Source organism: Macaca fascicularis, chromosome 8 (genome assembly GCF_037993035.2).
Source record: "Macaca fascicularis isolate 582-1 chromosome 8, T2T-MFA8v1.1".
In the NCBI taxonomy this organism is placed as follows: Eukaryota; Metazoa; Chordata; class Mammalia; order Primates; family Cercopithecidae; genus Macaca; species Macaca fascicularis.
In genome coordinates, this window is record NC_088382.1 from 152,137,065 (window position 1) to 152,158,027 (window position 20,963).

The 20,963-nt window shown below is 59.3% G+C and overlaps 1 protein-coding gene across 12 annotated transcripts in view; it reads left to right on the plus strand.

The window, feature by feature from the left end:
- ADGRB1 (adhesion G protein-coupled receptor B1) overlaps positions 1–20,963 on the plus strand; it is a 97,616-nt gene that overhangs the window by 31,148 nt on the left and 45,505 nt on the right. For all 12 annotated transcript variants that reach the window (XR_012416966.1, XR_012416967.1, XM_045398774.3 and 9 more), the window contains 8 exons: positions 1,289–1,395; positions 1,552–1,746; positions 2,695–2,763; positions 3,359–3,467; positions 7,302–7,445; positions 7,970–8,045; positions 8,229–8,331; positions 9,627–9,670. Coding sequence is in view for 10 of the 12 variants with exons in the window: in XM_045398774.3 (XP_045254709.2) it covers positions 1,289–1,395; positions 1,552–1,746; positions 2,695–2,763; positions 3,359–3,467; positions 7,302–7,445; positions 7,970–8,045; positions 8,229–8,331; positions 9,627–9,670 (847 nt within the window). In the remaining 2 variants the exon portion in view is untranslated. The remainder of the gene's footprint in view (positions 1–1,288; positions 1,396–1,551; positions 1,747–2,694; positions 2,764–3,358; positions 3,468–7,301; positions 7,446–7,969; positions 8,046–8,228; positions 8,332–9,626; positions 9,671–20,963) is intronic.

Genomic DNA, 20,963 nt, shown 5'->3' on the forward strand with positions numbered 1-20,963 from the left:
GTAGCAGCCGCTGTTCCGAGCACTCGCTAGGGGCTGGCACCCATGCTCCGCCCTAATGCAAGACATCCGTGGAGTCTCAGCAACCCAAGAAGCCGCCACCATTTACAGCTGGGAAACTGAGGCACAGGGAAGTGAATGCACTTGCCCTGGGCTTGCAGGGACAGGAAGAGGAGGTCTCCGCTGAATGCCAGCCTCAAAGAGAAAGCAGGGCTCCGTGGGGAAGGGCTCACTGCACTAGGGGCGGGCCTCCTTCGCCCCTCCTTTTTGAAGAAGTACAAGTGCTTTATGTCCCTGACAGGCAGCAGGCAGGGAGGATGGGAGCCCAGGTTCAAACTCTGGTTCTGCCCTTGTTTGCTGTGTGACATTCAGAAACTGACTTAACCTCCCTGAGCCTCAGTGTTCTCCTCTGTAGGATGAGAGCAGTCGGGGTTCCTCTGCTCGGAGCTGCTGTGGGGAGGTGTGGGGGACGGCGGCGGGGGCCCTGTATTGCCAGCTGCAGCTGCTGCTCCTCCCTCGCTCTTCTGATTACAGAACAGAGCATGTTCTTGGTAGCAGATTGCAAATGCTGAGAAGTAAAATGAAGCACGTGAATGCCGCACGGTGGCGTGCCTCCCCTGGCCTTTGGTCCACGTGCATGGCTGGGTCTCCCGGTGCCCCTCATTTTTGGCCCCATCTAAACCAGGTTCTGCATCCAGTCCCGCGGCTCTTGTCGGGGGTTGAACTTGTCTTGTGACAGTTCTCTGTGGCTGCCGCCACCCTATAAACACTCAGCTGTCCCTGTTTCTCTGATGATGTCCTGGGAGTGAGCTCTGTATCACAGGGTGTGCCATGTTTAAGGCTGTTTCCCCCTTAATGCCCAGCAGCACCCCAAGGTTGCCCCCATGTCTCTGGGCCAGGCTGAGGCCCCTGTAGCCCGGTGGATGCAGCCAGGCCGGGGCCCAGGGTGCTGGCTCCCTCCAGGGCTCTGGGTTAGTTAGAAGGGGCTCCGAATGAGCTCATGGCTGAACTCTGAAGCCCCTGCGCGGCCGAGAGCTCCACCTCCATGCGGCGGGGTTCCTGAAGGCTTAGCTCTTGGTGGGTCCTGAGTCCTTGGGGCAGGTAGCAGCTCGAAATGTGTTGAAGGGAATGAGGTCCCTGTGTGGACTCAGCTCTCCGTGTGAGGCCAGGGGCAAGTCCCTGTTGCTGGGGCCCACAGGGTCCCATCCAGAGGGTCTGCTGCCAGGGGCCGAGGGTGGGATTCCTGGGCCAGGCAATGGGTGTCCACCTGAGAAGGGGGAGGTCTCCCCAGGACTCATCCTTCGACGGTGTGAGCTGGACGAGGAAGGCATCGCCTACTGGGAGCCCCCCACCTACATCCGCTGTGTTTCCATTGACTACAGAAACATCCAAATGATGGTGAGGGCCAGTTCTCGGGGGTCCCCAACCCCTCCCCAACCACCCCGGCCACACAGGTCGGGATCCTGCAGAGGGTCCTAGGCATGGGAGGTCCTGGGTGGCTGCCTGGATGTGTCCCACAGAGGTGAAGGCACCCGCCCTCTCCGTCTTCTGCAGACCCGGGAGCACCTGGCCAAGGCTCAGCGAGGGCTGCCGGGGGAGGGGGTCTCAGAGGTCATCCAGACACTGGTGGAGATCTCTCAGGACGGGACCAGCTACAGCGGGGACCTGCTGTCCACCATCGATGTCCTGAGGAACATGACAGAGATTTTCCGAAGGGCGTACTACAGCCCCACCCCTGGGGATGTACAGGTGGGCTCCCCGAGGGAGATTTTGGAAGAGGGTGTCAGGAAGGTGTCTGGGGAGCCCTCCTGGACCTTAGAGATGGATCCTCAACCCTGACCACAGCCCGGGCCCTAACCCATGTCATAGGTCAAACTCTGACCTTTGTCACTCATCTAATCTTGGTTACACATTGAGCCCTGATCATAGGCTGAGCCCTGACCCTGGTCACACGCTGAGCTCTGGTCATAAGCTGAGCCCTGATACTGGTCACATGCTGAGCCCTGGTCATATGCTGAGCCCTGACCCTGGTCACACACTGAACCCTGACCCTAGTCACACACTGAGCCCTGATCATAGGCTGAGCCCTGACCCTGGTCACACGCTGAGCTCTGGTCATAAGCTGAGCCCTGATCCTGGTCACATGCTGAGCCCTGGTCACATGCTGAGCCCTAATCCTGGCCATGCACTGAGCCCTGACCCTGGTCACACACCATGTCCTGACTCTGGTCACACTCTGAGTTCTGAACCTTGTCACAAACTGAGCCCTGATCCTGGTCATACACTGAACCCTGACCCTGGTCACATGCTGAGCCCTGATCCTGGTCACACACTGAGCCCGGACACTGGTCACACACTGATCCCTGACCCTGGTCACACTGAGCCCTGATCCTGGTCACACACTGAGCCTGGACACTGGTCACATACTGTACCCTAACCCTGGTCACATGCTGAACCCTGACCCTGATCACATGCTGAGTCCTGACCCTGGTCACACACTGAGCCTCAATCCTGGTTATACATTGAACCCTGGCCCTGGTCACAGTGAGCTCCAACCCTGGTCACACGCTGAGCCCTGATCCTGGTCCCATATTGAACCCTGACCCTGGTCACACACTGAGTCCTGACCCTGGTCACAGTGAATGGTGATTTTGTGCCCTGTTCTCTGTCACTGGCCCTTCTTCCTCTTCTTTCCAGAACTTTGTCCAGATCCTTAGCAACCTGCTGGCAGAGGAGAATCGGGACAAGTGGGAGGAGGCCCAACTGGTAGGGCCTGGGGCCCCCACAGTCAGCAGCCTCAGGAGGGGTGCAGGCACAGCTGGTGCCTCCCTGGTCTCCAGCTGGCCTGGGGTGGGGTCCCGCTGGGTGCTCCGGGTTGGGATCCCAGGATGGCCTCTTGTTGGTGTTGGTGGCACTGAGGAAGCTCAGCGTTCCCAGCCTGTTTCCTCGTTAGTCTGAGGACAGTCATTTATTTCACGGGGCTCAGTGAGGAGGTTCGGGAGAACACTGAGCACATGGGAACGCCGAGGCGGCTGGGACATAGGGCCCTCCTCACGTGGGGGCAGTGGCAGTGCTCACTCCCCCAAGCTGACCTCCAGCAGCCGCCACTCCACCTGGCATGGGGGCTGTGGGTATCCAGAGACTCTCCCCTAGCCTGGGCTTCCCATGGGTGGGGCACAGCAGGCCCTCTGGGCATCTGCGTTCTCATCCCCAAAGTGGAGTACTCAGAGGTCACCAGCCCCACTTCCTTGAAATGTTAGGAAATGGCCAATAAGAAAAGGAGGGACAGGGAAGGGAAGGAGGCAGGGGCTGAGGTATGGCGGGGCCTCCTCCCTGGGCTGCTCACCCCCCTGCCCCCCAGGCGGGCCCCAACGCCAAGGAGCTATTCCGGCTGGTGGAGGACTTTGTGGACGTCATCGGCTTCCGTATGAAGGACCTGAGGGATGCATACCAGGTGACAGACAACCTGGGTAAGCCTGCCCGCCTGTTGCCACCCCCCACGCCTTGCTCTGCAGCCCTGGGCCTCAGCGTCCTCGTCTGTATAAAGAGGCAGTGACCAGACAGCCTCTGTGGGCTCTCCCAGCCAATTTCTCAGATCGGTCCTGTTTTCAGTCTCCTGAGGGTTGATGATGTGACCTGGGAGGGGATCAGACACAGCCCAGGGGCTGCGGACCTGGGAGCTCCATTCCCGAGCCAGCACCTCGCATGTACCCACCGGGAGCCGAGGCTCATTCTGCCTGTCACCCCCGGTGTCCTCCCTGTGGAGCTTCAGAGGCAGGGGCTGTGCAGCCCACACCTTCCCGCTTGTCAGTCCCAGCAGTGCCTTCCCAGAGGGGCCGGGACCCCACCCAGCTCCGCGGTTTCCTCGTTTCTAAAATGCGATGATAACAGTGCCCACCTCACGGGGAGGTAGAGACTGATGAGGCGAGTGAGTGCCTGAACCCCGGGGTAAAAGGTGACTGTCATTACAAACACTCACAGCAATTCTGTTTAGTGACTGTTATACAGTGCCCTCAGATACCTCTCAAAAGCCACATTTCCCAAACTTTCCCTGCCTTGGTCAGAGAGTCTCTCAAAGCAAAGGACCCAGGAGTGGATACTGGCCCCAGCTATGATCCACAGAGCCCCAAGGAGGAACAGTGTCACCTCCCCTGTGAGGATGTTTAACCTCTAGTGATATGACCAGGATCAGCTGAACTTTGTCAGCACACACACCCTGGAGCGTTGCCTGGTGCCTACACTGGTGCCCAGGACATAACTGGTGGCCAGCTTCCAGGGTGCCCGGCACGGCCCAGGGTGCTCGGAATGGCCAGCACACACTTCGAACCCTGAGCACAGTGGTTACCCCACATGCTTCATAACCGTGTCTCAGTCCGTTTCCTGTTGCTGTCACTGAAGGGGTAATCTATAAAGATGAGAGATTCTGGAGGCCGGAAAGTCCAAGATCATAGCTCCAGCTGTGAGTGAGTGCCCTCCTGCTGCAGCATGGCATGGCAGAGGCAGCCCATGAGAGATGGAACAAGAATGCCCGCTGAAGTCTCCCTTCCCATAATGCCACTAAAGCCATCATGGGGGCCACCCTCATGACCTCCCAAAGGCCCCACCCCCAAGTTCCATTAGCAGATGAAATTGGGGATTCAGGCCGGGCGTGGTGGCTCAAACCTGTAATCCCAGCACTTTGGGAGGCCGAGAAGGGCAGATCACGAGGTCAGGAGATCGAGACCATCCTGGCTAACACGGTGAAACCCCGTCCCTACTAAAAAATACAAAAAACTAGCCAGGCGAGGTGGCGGCGCCTGTAGTCCCAGCTACTCGGGAGGCTGAGGCAGGAGAATGGTGTGAACCCGGGAGGCGGAGCTTGCAGTGTGCTGAGATCCGGCTACTGCACTCCAGCCTGGGAGACAGAGCGAGACTCCGTCTCAAAGGAAAAAAAAAAAAGAAATTAGGAATTCAGTTTCCAACATGTAAGCGTTTACAGGACACATTCAAGCTGTAGCACGCCGCAGACGCCCTGTGCATCCCATACGCTCCACTCACTCGTGCTCAGCCTCACTCACTCCCAGGACCTTGCTTCTCTGCCCAGGCCCCCACCCTACATCCCTCCCTCACTCAGCTGCCAAGAACTGGACGCCAGCGAGAGCGGCTTCCCATGGCGTCTCTTTATACATACCAGGTGAAAGGAATAATCCCTCCCGACCGTCAGAGCTGTAGGCCACAGTGACACAAGCTGCATGTAGACAGACTACGAAGGCTTGAACTCTGATCCTTGCAGCCAGCCTTAAACCCAGAGACCTGCCATGACCGGGTTGATGACCCAGTGGTTTCACCAATAGAAATGTTCATTTCAATATTCATCTCGTCAGAAGGTGCTTGGCACTCCTCAGGTGTCCCATCCCCAGGCCTAAAACAGTCCGAGGACCTTTAAATTAAGCAACCCTAACTTCCATGCGACCAGGCCTGTACTGCAGGCAGCACTCAGACATGTCTGGTGGAAACCATAGCTTCATGCCTATTGTACTCGAACAAGTCCCACTAAAACATGCCCAAGACGGATCGACATTCTTATTATAATGTCTTTGGGAGGCTAACTAGCATTAACCTTTTAAATTAAAGACTGAGGTTAGGCGCAGTGGCTCATGCCTGTAATCCCAGCTATTTAGGATGCCAAGGCAAGAGTATCGCTTGAGCCCAGGAGTTTGAGACCAGCCTGGGCAGCACAGTGAAACCCTGTCTCTACAAATTTTTTTGAGAAATTAGCCAGGCATGGTGGTGCGCCTGTAGTCCCTGCTACTAGGGAGGCTGAGGTGGGAGGATGGCTTGAACCCAGGAGGCGAGGCTGCAGTGAGTCGTGATCACACCACTGCACTTCAGCCTGAGCAATAGGCTGTCTCATTAAGAAACAAACAAAGACAAAGTTCTGCTTTTTCCATAGTGAAATGCTTCAACTAGAAACATCAACATGACTGATTGCTACTATTTCAGTAATTCTGCCACTTTTCATCCTGTTCTAATGAAAGATTTAAAAGCTTGCCCCTTACCCGGGCACACTTGCTGCAGCCCACCCTGGTGCCCACGCCAGCCCTCCACCGCCCCTCGATGACCCTGTGTCCAGCCTCCCACCCCTTCACCTGCTCCAGGGCGCTGCTCCAGCATCCATCTGCCCCCATCCCCCACTGCGGCTTCCCAGCAGCTCCTTGTGCAGGCCACTTGTCCTTTGCATGTTTCCTCTTGCCCTCAACCCCGGTTCTCTGCTGGTCCCTCCTGCCCCTCCTCTCACTGGGTGCCCACCCAGTCCGAATTCCCTCTGCCCTCCATTCAGGCTGCCAGTGACATCCATGGTGCAAAACCCTGTTCTTGGGCCTCCATGCCCCCAACTGCATTTGGCGCTACTGATGCTCATGCCGTCTCCTCCTCTCCCTGCCCCATCTTGGGCTGCATTCTTGAGGCTCCACTGGGGCCTGCTAGGGCTGAGGCCACAGCCCCAGGGCCAGGTTCCCCTAGAGTGGTGGGTCCCTGTCAGCACCTGCTTCCACCCCAGCAGCACTTCCCCAAACTCTCTTCCCGTTCAGTTGCCCCAAACCTGCTGCCTTGTCCCCATGCCCCTCCACCTTGAGCTCAGGGCCTTTCTGCACCCCCAACGCCTTCCTTTGCAGAATGGGAGGGAACACTGGATCCCCTCTTTCACCATGGCCCATGCTGCCCTTTGCTGCCTGAGCCCTGAGGCAGGGAAGCCCCCATCCCCCTTCTACAGAGGGAGGGGAGGCGGGATCAGGTCACAGAGCTGGAGGGAAACTGGGGTCCCCTGTCCCAGGAGGGAGTGGGGGTCGCTGAGGGGGTGCCTGGTCCCTGCGAATCCCTCCATGGCCATAGGACAGACCCCAGAATCTGCCTTTGACAACCTTCTGGGCCATGGAGGGTGGGAGGGGCAGGCCCCATGCCCCATGCCCCATGCCCCATGCCCCATGCCCCTCACCAAGGCTCCAACTCAGCAGGACCAGACCTGGCCCAGCCTCTGCCTGGTGCTCCTTGCTGTCCCTGCTCCTGGACCTCACCGAGGTCTGGGGACAAGGCCCACCCAGGGAGTGTGGAGCCTGCACAGGGCCCAGGGTGCAGGGAGTTGGGGTCTGTACCCTGGGGGCTGGGGCTGGGGCAGATGGCCCCCACACCCCTGCCTCTGAGCCATGGGCTCCCCGCGGCATCACCCTGCACTGCCAGGCCTGCGCCTCAACTCCTGCAGCTGAGGCCCCACCGCGTCTGTGACTTTCCCTTCTCTCTATCTCTCGCCCCTTTGACCCTGCACCCAGTCCTCAGCATCCATAAGCTCCCAGCCAGCGGAGCCACTGACATCAGCTTCCCCATGAAGGGCTGGCGGGCCACGGGTGACTGGGCCAAGGTGCCGGAGGACAGGGTCACTGTGTCCAAGAGTGTCTTCTCCACGGGGCTGGCAGGTGAGGGGCTCAGGGAGCCGGGGGACCTTCATGGGGAACGTGGGCCCCAGAGTCGGGTGGTCACCACCCCTCTGGAGTCTAGCTGCTGCCTCAGAGTTGGGCAGTTCTCAAGGGGCTCCCCGTTTCCAGGAAGCCCTCCTTGCCCTCTCTGGGGCCAGGGCCTGTGGATCAACCCTGAGGCCCAGGCAGAGGGGTCAGGATGAGCCACCTCACTTCAGGGAGGGACAGGGAGTCACATGTCAAGGACCCTGTTACTGGGAAGAGGGGCACGTCCTGCCTGCCCACAGCTCTCAGGATGCCCCAGGGAATGGCCCGGTCTCCCTCTTCGCACTTGGCTGTTGCCCCAGCTCCCCGGCTGCAGCACTGTGTCTGCGGGTGCGTGGGCCTCACCATCCACCAGGGCCCTGGACATGACCTTGAAGATGGGCGGCAGAGGCCAGCAACGGCGGGGTCCAGGTCAGGCTGCCAAGTCCCGCCCTGGCTGTGGGGACGGGGACTGGGGTTGACAGTGCACTTTCTTCCAGAGGCCGATGAAGCATCTGTGTTTGTGGTGGGCACCGTTCTGTACCGGAACCTGGGCAGCTTCCTGGCCCTGCAGAGGTGGGCAGCGCAGGGCAGGTGGGGTGGGCAGGACCCCAGCCACAGGAGGTAAACGGGGAGGCCAGGGGGCCTGGAGGTGTGGATGATGGGCTGGGGGTAGAGGGTGGCGAGGGGTGCAGGGGCCCTCCGGGGGAGCCTGGGCTGGGAGGGCTCCCCCAACACCTGTGCCTCTGTCTCTTGCAGGAACACGACCGTCCTGAATTCCAAGGTGATCTCCGTGACTGTGAAGCCCCCACCTCGCTCCCTGCGCACACCCTTGGAGATCGAGTTTGCCCACATGTATAATGTGAGTGCCATCCGCGCGCACACTCTGATGCCTGCAGAAACGCACATGCGTGAATTCTGTCCCACTCCTCAGCCAGTAAACCTTTGAGGCCTCCTCACAACAGCTCTAACCTGCAAGAGCTGCTTTTATCCCTTGATTATGGTGGGGAAACAGGCTCAGAGAGGTGCGGTGACTTGCCCAGGGTCACACAGCAGGTGAGGTGCTGAAACTCCATCTGTGCCTGACTTCCCACCTGGGCTCCAACCGCTCTGCCCTCCAGCCACCATTGGCCTGGTTGTTCCCCTTCTGAGAAGTGGAGCCTGTCCCATGACTCCTGGCCCCCAGATGCCCGGCCACGGAGAAGCGGGGGGTGTAAGTACACCTCTGCCGGCACCGCCAGGGCTGACGCCAGGCCTCACCTACAGGGGCCCTGGGATTTCAGCACAGGAGCATCCTCCCAGCACTCCCGGGCGGGAAGCCCCGGCCTCAGGCCACAGCTGCTATGTGACCCCAGCCAGGTCCCAACCCTGCTCCTTGGAGCTCTATAGAGCTCTTCGTCGGGCCTCAGAGGAGTAGGGACCGAGATGCCTTTCTGATGGGCTGAGAACCAGGGCCCCCAGGGAACACGTTGCCTGGGTTACCGTACCAGGACTGAGCAGTGCCAGGCCTCCAGCCCAGGCCAGGGCTGTAAGAAGCCACAGGAGAACCCAGCCCTGTCCTTTCTAGCTGTGTGACCTTGGGAGAGTTGTTCAACCTCTCTGTGCCATGGTTCCCTCCCTTATCAAGTGGGAACAATAGGGCTGGGTGAGGACTGAGTCTCACAGCTGCTCAGAGCAGGCCACGCCCTAGATCCAGCCTCAGGAACGCTGGCCCTCCCTGCTGTCACAGCCCCATTTTGGCAGTGCTAGTGTGTGGCAGGCCTGGCAAGGCTGTGTCCCAGGAAGGCTAGTAGGACGTCAGAGCAGTGCAGGGCCCTTACAGAGGCCACTGTGTGCCCGGTGACCCCTGCTCACTAGGCCCTGGAAGAAGGGTCTTCCCATCACCCTACTTCATACCAGAGACGGATTTCAGCCATTGCTGCCCAGCCTGGCCACTGGACCTGGGCTCTGGGAGACTTGTGCCAAGCCAGGTGACCTTGGGCCACTGCTGTCTCCACCCTGGACTCAGTTCTCTCCTCACAAAACGCAGTGTGTTAAGGACCCGCACAGGCAGCATGCCTGGCAGCACACCTGTAGGTGGTTCCCATGGTGACCCAAGGGTGGGGGCTGGTCCTGGCCGCCAGGGGCCCTGCCTGACTCCTCTCTCCTCTCTCCCAGGGCACCACCAACCAGACCTGTATCCTGTGGGATGAGACGGATGTGTAAGTTCACTTGGATTTCATGGCCTTGAGGGTCTGGGGTGGGGATCGTGGGAGGTTGACTCAGTAGGGGAGGGGTGCAGGTTTTAGGTCTCGGCCGCTGGCCCCCCAGCTGTCTGTGTACCCACCTGGGCCTCCCTGTCACCACCTGTCACTCACTGTCTGGCTCTGGAGCCCACCAGGCTGCCTCCCACCCCCTCCCAGGGACGTCCACAGTTCAGGGAGGAGCGGACATGGAGGTCCAACCCCAGGCCAGGTGATGGGCAGGTGTCCTGACCTGCCCCCCACCCCCACTGCTAGCCCCATGCCCAGAGCAGGTGGAATCCTGGCATTCACGTCTGCAAGTGGGTGCCAGGCGCTGAGGGGCTGCGGAAGCTGCCATGGCAGACCAGGGCGTCAGGAGGTGGAACTGGAACTTCAGGCTCATCAGATGGGGGCGTGGGCCCCTGGGGTCTTCAGTGGCCATGTGTCCTGTGCAGTTGCGGGCCAAGCACTTGTTGGGCGCCAGCTGGCCCAGGCACTGTGGCACAGCTGGAGCAAGTTCCATGCCCTATGTGGGGTTCCACGAGGAGTAGTCGGGCTATGGGGTGCCATCTCGAGGCCCTGGTGGGTGTGCCAGAGTGGGGCCATCTTCCCAGACAGCAAGGCGAGGGCAGCGAAGAGAACCTTGCCCAGTCAGAGGAAGAGTCTGTGTAAAGGCCCGAAGTGCCCGGGGCTGAGCTAGGCCAGGACATGGGGAGATGGATAGAGCAATGGCGGCCGGGTCCGAACTTGCGGCTCCAGCCTGAGGGGTCTGCAGTGTGTGGTCAGGGACCTGCGTGTGTGCGCCCTGCCACCCGCCTCCTCCTAGGGTGTTCCTCTGGCTCCCTCAGCCCGTCCCTCCTGGCTGCTCTGACATCACCAGCCTCAAGCCTCCCTGCACCCCTTTCCCAGGCTGAGTGTGTGGTCTGCGTGGCCACCTGGGCGCCAGTGGCACATGTGATGGTCCCTTGCGTGGTGCGTAGTGCAGTGACAAGTATGTGTCCTGAGAGGCAAGGGAAGGCTCCGTGAGTGGCAGGCGTTGGAGGAAAAGGCTGCCTGGCAGGGAGAGGGAGGCAGGCGGCTCAGGAGGAGACAGCTGGAGCAAGGGCAGGGAGGCTGAGGGCATGAGGAGCAGGGAGCCGGCCAGGAGGAGCAAGCAGAGGCAGGCAGGGGCTCAGGGGAGGCCACAGCAGGGTGAGGACAGTTAGTGGGGGCCGGGTGTCATGATTCTTCACCTACCCACCAGCCATCCACCCACTCCTCCGTCCACCTGTTCTTTAATCTATACCCACTGCCACCACCCTCCACCCACCACCCATCCACCCACTCCTCCGTCCACCTGTTCTTTAATCTATACCCACTGCCACCACCCTCCACCCACCACCCATCCACCCACTCCTCCGTCCACCTGTTCTTTAATCTATACCCACTGCCACCACCCTCCACCCACCACCCATCCACCCTCTCCTCCGTCCACCTGTTCTTTAATCTATACCCACTGCCACCACCCTCCACCCACCACCCATCCACCCATCCACCCGTTCCTCCATCTGCCTGTTCTTTAATCCATCCGCCCATCACCCATTGCCCACCACCCTTCCTCCGGCAGTCACTGCCCTCTGACGGGCACTATTCTGGCAGGTCCCAGCCCTCAGTCTCCTCTCCCCAGTGAGGAGGGGTGGGGAACAGGGACAGACAGAGCAGTGTGGTGATGCCCGGCTGTGCATGGGCCAGGAAGGGAAGCTAGCAGGGGCTGGATGCAGGTGGGGAGTGGCTTTTGCAAGCAGGGCCATGCAGGCCTCCGAGGGGAGGGGGGGTTTCAGCAGAGGCCTGGCAAGCATGGCTCTGCACGTGAATGTCTGGGGATGAGCGTCGCAGGGGAAGGAGCAGCCAAGGCAAAGGCCTCAAGGTGGGATTGGCAGGTCACGCCAGGTTCCTGCCTTCTCTGCACCCCACATGATGGACTCTGCTGTCCTTCCTGCCCTGGGTCTGGGGTTGGCAGCCGGGCTGGGGAGAGCTGGGTGCCTTGCAGCCCTGGGGAGCCAGCCCTCTAGCTCTTGTAAGGGTGGAAAAATAAAATGCGAGAAAAAACCTCCCCTGCTTGCATTATCCGGGCCAACCCCAGGGCTTTGCATTTTCAGGGGGTGGCAGTGCGGGGGCTGCAGGTGGGTCTCTCATCCCCGCAGCCACTTCCACCAGAACAGGCCCCTTCCCACGGTGCCGAAACCCTCCCTCCGGGCCGTTCGCTGGCAGCTCTCGGGGGGCAGCACCCTGGTTCACTCACTCAACCGGCCCCTGCTGGTGGCCTTCAGGAGCCTTCCCTCTCCACCAGCATAAATGCCAGCATGACCAGCGTCCTTGCGAGGACACCTCCACCCGCACTTCTGATTGCTCCCTGGCGATCAGTCCCCAGGCAGTCTTATCAGATGGAGGTTGTGGGCCCCTGGGGGGCCTGCATAGTAAATTGCTTTTTAGAAAGGAAAGCATCCCCTTTGTCCTCCAGGGCAGCAGGCTGTGAGGGGACTATCCAGTGAGCCGGGACAAGGACCCGGCCCAAGGACCCAGACTGTGGTGGAAGAGGACATGCTGCGTGGCCTTGGGCAGAGCCTGCACCCTGGAAGCCTTGGCTTCCTGACCCTGTGGCCAGCGTCTGCCTGCTTTTAGGCAGGGGCGGGGACAGCAGGACTGCGGTCCAGGCCTCAGGGTGTTTGGTGTCTGCGTGGCCTGAGTCGACCCTAAAAGTCACAGGTCCACTGGCTGGATGCGCTGAGTGCTAAGGTCTTGGTGCCTGGGTCCAGGGCTTCAGGATAGGAGGACAGGAGGCAGGTGCCAGTGTGGCCCAGGCAGTGCCTGGCAGCACTGTGCCCAGGTTGCCTCTTGGGTCCTTGACCCTGCCCGGGAGCCAGGCCATGCTGCACACTTGCTGTCTGTGAGGTGTTGAGGCTGTGAGACTCCTGCAGTCCCGCTGAAAGCACTGGAACTGGGCAGCCTGGAGCCCTAGAGGGTGGGCCGAGGCTGGCGAGGAGGGACTGGGGCTGATCTCGGTCCCCTTCCTTCTGCCCCTCGCCTCCCCTCCGCTCTGAGTTGGATGGCACCTCCCTTGACTGCTGCAGGGGCCACTCTTCACCCTGTGAACTAACTCAGGGGAGCTGAGTTTCCCAGTTGACCTGAAGTGGAGACCATGGGCAGGGGCCCAGGGGGACTGGGTGCAAGCTGGTGTGGGCCTGTGTCGGTTGTGCACTTGGATGGGAAATAATCTCATGCATCTGGGGAGGGGTTCCGTGTGTGGGCAGTGCAGTGGTTTGTAGCGGCAGGGGAGTGAGAGCCATCAGTCACCATCAGCTGAGAAGTAGTGAACTCTTAGAGCCATAATTATTATTCATAACTGAACTAGTCACAGATAGAGCCCAGATCCCAAACTCAGACTGTTTTTACCCTGTTTACACACTGAGTTCTGATCCTACTCACTCACTGAGCCCTGATCCTGGTCACAGGCTGAGCCCTAATTCTAGTTACATACTAAGCCCTGATCCTGATCATAGGTGGAGCCCTGATCCTAGTCTCATACTAAGCCCTGATCCTGGTCACAGGCTGAGCCCTGGTCCAGTTCATATACTGAGCCCAAATCTTAGCCACACATAGTCCTGACCTTGGTCATACACTGGGCCCTGATCCTGGTCACAGGCTGAGTCCTGCTCTGGTGTCTTAGCTGGAATGACTTGTGTGTGTCACGTGCTTGTAGGGCCACCTCCTCTTCCAGCCACATACAGCAGTTGACCATGTGACCGGCGCAGCCTAGAAAGACTTACAGGCTTCCACTGCAGTGCAGATCATTTGCCTGCCTTACCCTGGGTGTGCAGACACACTTGCGCCCATGGGTTCAGCACTCAAGCCCATGGTGTCTGCTCATGCTCTAAACCCTGAGCCCTAAGAGTACCTGGTGTCCCTGCACCCCAGCATCCAGATATGTAACCAAACCCCACCCTCCCAGGCCCTAACATCCTGGATCATCTGGTCCCAAACACTGGCCTGGCAGCCTGGTTCAAGTGCTCCTGTTCCCCCACACTCCTGCACCAGCCTGGCTTGTGGTGGTGAGGGCCTGGGGACTGGGGGTGCTACGGAGGAAAATGGGAAGCAGAGCGGGTGGGGGCTTGCAGAGTTCCCAAATGTTCCAAGCCATAGACACTGCCTCTACTGTAGCCCATCCCTGTATAGTTCCTTGACCACATGTGTCTCTACTGGAGTGGGGTGGGGGGGACAGTAGCAGTTATGTCATAGTCATGTCTGTATCCCTAGGATTGAGTGCTGACCCAGTGAGAATCAACAGTGGTTTATGAGCAAGGCAGTGATTACGTGGCTGAGTGCAGAAATGGATGTGCGAGGGGGTTCTTGGTAGGCACTGTGGACAAGCGGGGGTGTGGATAATCTGTGGGAGCCGGCTGTTTGCCAGAGAGATGCACCCAGGGTGCAGCTGTGGGTTGCTGGGGGATGGGGAAGCAGCGGAAGAACAGTCGCATGGCTGGGTGAGTGACCAGTGATGGATGGCATGTGAAAGGGTGGGTGGGCGGACTGTGGATGACAGCATGCATGGAAGGCTAGAGATAGGGGTGGATGGATGGGACTGAGAGAAGGAAAGAAGATGGAAGGTGGCTGGAGGGATAGAGAATCAGTTTCCTAGGGCTGCCCTAACAAACTGCCAAAATTACCACAAACTGGGTGGTTTAAAACAGGTATCTATTATCTCCCAGTTCTGATGGCCAGAATTTTGAAATCAAAGTGTTAGTAGGGCCATGCTCCTTCCAAAGGCTCTAGGAAAGATTCCTTCCCTGCCTCTTCCAGCTTCTGGTGGCTCTAGGAAATCCTTGGTGTTCCTTGGCTTGAGGTGGCGTCACTCCAGTCTCTGCTGCTATCTTGTCCTGGCCTTCTGCCTTGTGTATCTCTGTACTTTCCTCTTCTTGTAAGGACCCCAGTCATGGATCTATGCCCCCCCAAACCCAGTGTGGTATCAGTCAAGATCCCTAACTCAATTACATCTACAGAAGCCATGTTTCCAAATAAAATCATATTTGTAGGTTCTGGGGGTTAGACTTGGACATATATTGGGGAGAAGTGGGTGATGGATGGATGGATCAGTAGATGGATGGGTAGAATAATGCCTGAGTGGGTGGGTGGGTGGTTGGATGGATGTGTAAATGGTAGATGGGTGGATGAGTGAATAGGTGAATGGGTGGATGGGTGGGTGTGTGAATGACTGGATGTGTGGATAGAGGGATGGATGGATGGATGGATGGATGGATGGATGGATGGATGGATGGATTGACAGATGGTGGATGGGTGGATGGTGTGTGGGTGGGTGGGTGGATGGGTACATGAATGACTGGATGTGTGGATGGAGGGATGGATGGATGGATGGATGGATGGATGAGTGGCTGACTGGATGTATAGATGGTAGATGGGTGGATGGGTGAATAGATGGGTGGGTGGATAGGTGTGTGGGTGACTAGATGTGTGGATAGAGGTATGGGTGGGTGGCTGGCTGGATGTGTAGATGGGTAGATGGGTGAATAGGTGGGTGGATAGGTGTGCGGGTGACTGGATGTGTGGATGGAGGTATGGGTGGGTGGCTGGCTGGATGTGTAGATGGGTAGATGGGTGAATAGGTGGGTGGATAGGTGTGCGGGTGACTGGATGTGTGGATGGAGGTATGGGTGGGTGGCTGGCTGGATGTGTAGATGGGTAGATGGGTGAATAGGTGGGTGGATAGGTGTGCGGGTGACTGGATGTGTGGATGGAGGTATGGGTGGGTGGCTGGCTGGATGTGTAGATGGGTAGATGGGTGAATAGGTTGATAGGTGTGCGGGTGACTGGATGTGTGGATGGAGGTATGGGTGGGTGGCTGGCTGGATGTATAGATGGGTAGATGGGTGAATAGATGGGTGGGTGGATAGGTGTGTGGGTGACTAGATGTGTGGATAGAGGTATGGGTGGGTGGCTGGCTGGATGTGTAGATGGGTAGATGGGTGAATAGGTGGGTGGATAAGTGTGCGGGTGACTGGATGTGTGGATGGAGGTATGAGTGGGTGGCTGGATGTGTAGATGGGTAGATGGGTGAATAGGTGGGTGGATAGGTGTGCAGGTGACTGGATGTGTGGATGGAGGTATGGGTGTCTGGGTGGGTGGCTGGATACATGAGTGGATGAGTGAATGATGGGTGGAGAAAAGGATGGGCTGGTGGGTGACAGGAAGTTGATGGCGGCCAGTAGCACACACTGGGAGTTAGGTTCCGTGGTTCTGAAAGGACAGCTCCTTGGATGTTTCACACGTGAGAGTTGGCAAGTATCTTTCAGTCTTTTAAAACTCCTCTAAAAAATGTAAATAACCTAGAGTTTTACAGAGTATAAAAGTCAGAGTTAGCAAGATCCTGAGAGATCATGCGCTCTGTCTTTACTCGAAACATGGTTCAGTGGAGTCCCAGAGCGGGGATGTTAGTAGAAGCCGGGCCACCGGCGTGAAGCCCTTGCCATGCTACCCTAGCGTTTATGGGGTGTTCTGCTGGCAGCCAGCCCATCCTCATGGCTCTAGGAAGGGCAGCATTCCATGTGCTCCCAGGTCCGTATTGACCATAATGACCCTGAGAAGTCCTGTAGGAAACTCCTGTCCAACTGGGTTGGGAGCTTCCCTACTTTGCAGGCTGTCAGAACCCTTGTTCTGCCGGACATGGTCCCCTCCTGGCAGGCGTGTGTGGAAGGAGGACGTGTAAGAGGGATATTTGCTGGGCTCCTTTCCTGAAGCTCAGCCCCAGGCCAGGCACCATGAGAGCTGCCTCACTCAGTGCACACAGGCTTTCTCGGCTCACACATCTTTACTAACCGATTTTACAGTTGAGGAGACTGAGGCCCAGGGTGCTCACTGACAGATCCAGGGCTACCTCATGGGTTGTTCCCATCTGGTCTGTGTGGGCCTCCAGCCCTGCCTCGTGTGGGGCCCCCGCCAGGTTCGGCTGTCCTGGCTCGGCACCCAGACTCTGGTTCCTCCCTGGGACCCCTGCCCAAGGGAGCATCCTGGTCCCTTTAAGAGCCTCTCCGTCGCCCACCCCTTTCCTGGTTTCCTTGGAGAGGGCAGTGAGGGGGCAGGCCAAGGGGGGGAAGCGGAAGGAAGACTTGGCAGGGTCCCTGGGTCGCTGTCAGCAGCCGGTTCCCAGCTCAGTCTCTCCCACGCCGGCCGGTTCCTGATGGGGGCAGAGGAGGCTGGGGGAGGGGTGCAGGGGGAGGGGACGCGCCCAACACAGAGGCCTCCTTGGTGGCCTGGGAAGAGCCTCAGTATCTGCACCGTGATCGAGAAGGGAGGAGGAGGATGAGCCTGTCCCAGCTTGGGTGGGGCCTGGGGAACAGGGAAGGGGTGGAGTGCTGCTCTCAGAGATGAGCCCACCCTGGCCTAGCTTCTGCCCCTGCAGCAGCTTGGGCCTGGCACCAGCCCCTTCTCTGAATGTCCTCTTGCTTGGCCCTTGGGTAGGGGCAGCAGGGGCTGGCAGAGGCCTGTGTGGGCCTGTTCTTTCTGGGTGCAGGGTCCTCTCCCATTCAGGGGCTCCTGGCAGCTTTCAGAGCTGGAGGGAATGGACCAGGTCATAAGGTCACGGTTGCAGGCAAGTCCCTATGGCCTGAACTTGGAGTGGGCCAGCCTCCTCCCAGTCCAGGACAGACCCCTGGGCCTGCCCAAGGTCTCTGCAGCTGGGAATGGACCCAGCTCTTCTGCCCAGCCCAGGGGCCTCTCAGCTGCCCTTCCCCAGGCCCTCTTACTCCCCCACAGGGCCTGCTCGGGAACTCTGGGACCCCATCTGTCCCTGCCCAGTGCCCTCTTCTCCACCTGCTCCAGGTCTCTCCGCCCACTGCCCTGCCCCCCCCCCACCCCTGTCTCTTTCTTCCTGGCAGTGGCCCAGATCACAGCGAATCCTTGGATCTGTGTTTGTGTTCTGTCTGCCCTACCCCAGCAGAGCAGGAGCCCCCCAGGGCAGGGTCCGGGTTTCTGCTGTGGCTCCAGGCACACAGCAGCCCTCAGGAGGTGTTTGTTCAGGGAGTCCGAGTGTGCCCCATCTTAACAGGGTCGCTCCCTCTCTGGGGCTGGGGGCTTCCACATTCATTGGCTCATGCACTCATTCCCTGAACACATCTGGCCACGGCAGCAAGGGCTCACTGTCAAGGTGCCACGCCGTGTACCTAACAGGACATCCACCAGAGATGCCTGGCCCTGGAAAGTCCACCTGCTCCCCACTCCATGAGAGGTGGGGAGCGGGCCCTCTGAGGAGCGAGGTTCAGAGCCCAGGCTGCCCAAGACACAGCTGTGAGTTGCCCCGGGTGCCTGCTTGGGCCCCTGTGTCCTGAGGGCTGGGGGCATGCAAGTCTTACAGGTGGGGTTGGCAGCCAGGGCAGCCCCTCCCTCAAGCACAGAATTCGTGGATCTGACCGCACTGGCTGTGCACACCCAGGCCTCAGTTTCCTCAACTATGCAATGGGACAGGAGGTGAGGGACCACTACAGTGAGAGTCTCTGCCCTCCTCCCCATCCAGGGAGCTTCCTGGGCAACTGGAGACCACCAGCCACCAGCAAGGGCCCAGGGCTGCAGCACCTCCCCTGCCCACCACTCCCCGGACACCTCCCCTGCCCACACTGCCCCTCCTGCCTCCATTCTTTTTCTTCTAGAGAAAGTCTGCCAGATGCATGGCCTGTGGCAGCCCCCATGAGACATGGCTGGGAGGGGCCTTCTGCAGTGGAGGAGGGGACTGGTGGGCATAACAGACCCTCTAGGCTGCCTGCCAGACCCCTGTGCCACTGCCTCCCCGGGGCCCCAGCCTCCCTCTCCCTCTCTTGGGAGCTTGACTGTGGCTCCCAGGCCTGCCCCAGCCACAGGCGCTAGACCTTTGCTCACCCCGTTCCTGCTGGGCAGTGCCATCCATCCCCCACCTGCCCCAGCTGTGCCAAGTGGGGGAGCCTGTGGGATGGGAATGCCCACTCCAGGCAGGCCCCTCACTGGCACACACACACACACAGGGTAGCTTGGCAGTTGGGAGGGGCAGGGATCCAGCCCCAGCCCTGTTCCTCACTGGCAGGGTGGCCGTGGGTGACTTCCCCTTCTCTAGTCTTGGCTTCTGTGTCTGTAAAGCCAGGCTGCTGTGACTGTTAAGGAACAGGAACAGGGCCACTCAGCAGGTGGGCACCGTCCTACCCTCCAAGTCCAGGACGGCTTCTGAGAGGACGGCAGGCAGCCGCTCAACAGAGCGCCACCCTTGGGGGCTGGAGACTTGGGGTACGGCCACCTGTGTGCTGGGATTTGGGGCCAGTTCTGGGAGTGGGCTTCCTAGAGGAAGGGAGCGTGCACCGGCTATGAAGAGGGAGCTGGAGTCCACTCCAGGCCCCAGGCGCCTCAAAGGCCCAGAGGCGGAGAGCCACAGTGGGAGGGCTGCCTGCAAGGTGTCTGCAAGATGTGGGGTTGGAAGCGGCTGGGGTGGGTGGGTCTGCTCAGGCCCTGGGCCTCCAGGGGCCCCTTGCCTGCGTCCTCATGCCGCCTTTTAGAAGCAGACAGGGTGAGCTCTCTGGCCCTGAAGGTGAGCAGAGGTAGAATAGCTGGGGGTGGCGGGGGCGTGCAAGGAGAGGGCTGCCACTTCCTGGGTGCCTGCTCCGTACCAGGCCTTCTGCCGGGAGCTTGGAAGAGCCAGATAGGCCCAGACCTGGACCAGAAGCCGGCGCTCAGAATGGGGTCACAGCAGGCTTATGGGTTTGGGCCCAGGGGGAGCAACTCCTCAATGCCCACCCGGCTCCTTTGCACCCAGATGGCCCCCGGCAGCCATCTCAGCTGGCCCTAGGCCTGGTGCCCTGCCTGTGGGGCTGGCTCCTGGGCCATGTCTGAGGTTCCCTCAGCACCAACAGGCCTGCGACTGGGCCCCACAGGGCTTCTCATGTTCCTCACAATGCAAGACGCCAGTCCCATGGCTCCCGTCTGGCACTGCCTGGGATCGGGGCAGGCAGACTGGACATTTGTGTTCCGCCTCCGCCCCGTGCCGCTCCTCCACCGCGCCCCCGTGCCCTCCTCCACCATGGGAGCTCCTCTCAGCCATGCCTCGTTGGGGCGAGGGCAGGTGGAGGGGCTGCAGGAGTCAGAGCCATGGGGATGGGCCTGTGAGCTTCTTCCGCTCAGCACCCGTGTCCCTCTACCCAGGAGCACAATGGCTCATTTAGGGCAGCAGAAAAGGCTTCATCAAAGCCCCATCTTACCAGGCCCCTCAGTGTTACCCTGAGGTCAGAGGGGGAGGGTGGTGACTGACTGTTCTGAAGGATGTGGGAAGGCAGGATATGAGGTAGACAAAAGAAAGGACTTCCACGTGAGCAGGGGGGGCAGAGTGGTTGTGAGTGTCCATTCTCTGACCTTGCCTTGGTGCAGAGGTGCCTGGAAGCAAGGGGATGGTGGAACAATCTGGAGGTTACCAGAGAGGACTGCACCTTTGGGAGTGGGGTCAGCCTGGAGATTCCTGGAGGGCAGAGGTGTCGGGTGTGACAGGCAGTGGTGATGGCGTGGATGCCCTGTTGCTGGTGATGGTGGTGGCCGTCCCTCCTGCCAGCCTGGTTCTGCTTGCATTGCGCCTTGGACATGGTGAGCACGGGATAAACGCTTGTTGTCATTATCAGGCTAGTGTCAGTCCCAGGAACAGTGATGGAGCTGGTTCTGATGAGACAATGGCAGTGTTGGAGACGAGGGTGATAATGTGCTCATAGTGGAGAGTGATGTTGGTGACCATGGGTGACTGGTGGTCATTGTGATGACTGCAAAGGGACAGTAATGGTGACGGTTGTGGTGGCAGTGGTGGTAATGACTGTGCTGTTAATGGCAGCGGTGGTGGTGGTAGTGATGATGGAGGTGATGGTAGTAATGCAATCATCACTTGTGGTTTTGAATGATGACAGTGGTGGTGGCGGTCGTGGTCATAGTGATGGTGGTGGTAGTGATGGTTGTGTAGTTTTGATGATGGAGGTGGGGGTGGTGGTGATTATGGGGTGGTGGTATTGATGTTTATGTGGTTTTGATGATGGAAGTGGGGTGGTGGTAGTGATGATGGGATGGTGGTAGTGATGGTTGTGTAGTTTTGATGATGGAGGTGGGATGGTGGTGGTGATGATGGGATGGTGGTAGTGATGGTTGTGTGGTTTTGATGATGACAGTGGTGGTGGTGGTAATGGTGAGGGTGATGGTGGTGGTGGTGATGGTGGTGGCGGTGATGGCGATGGTG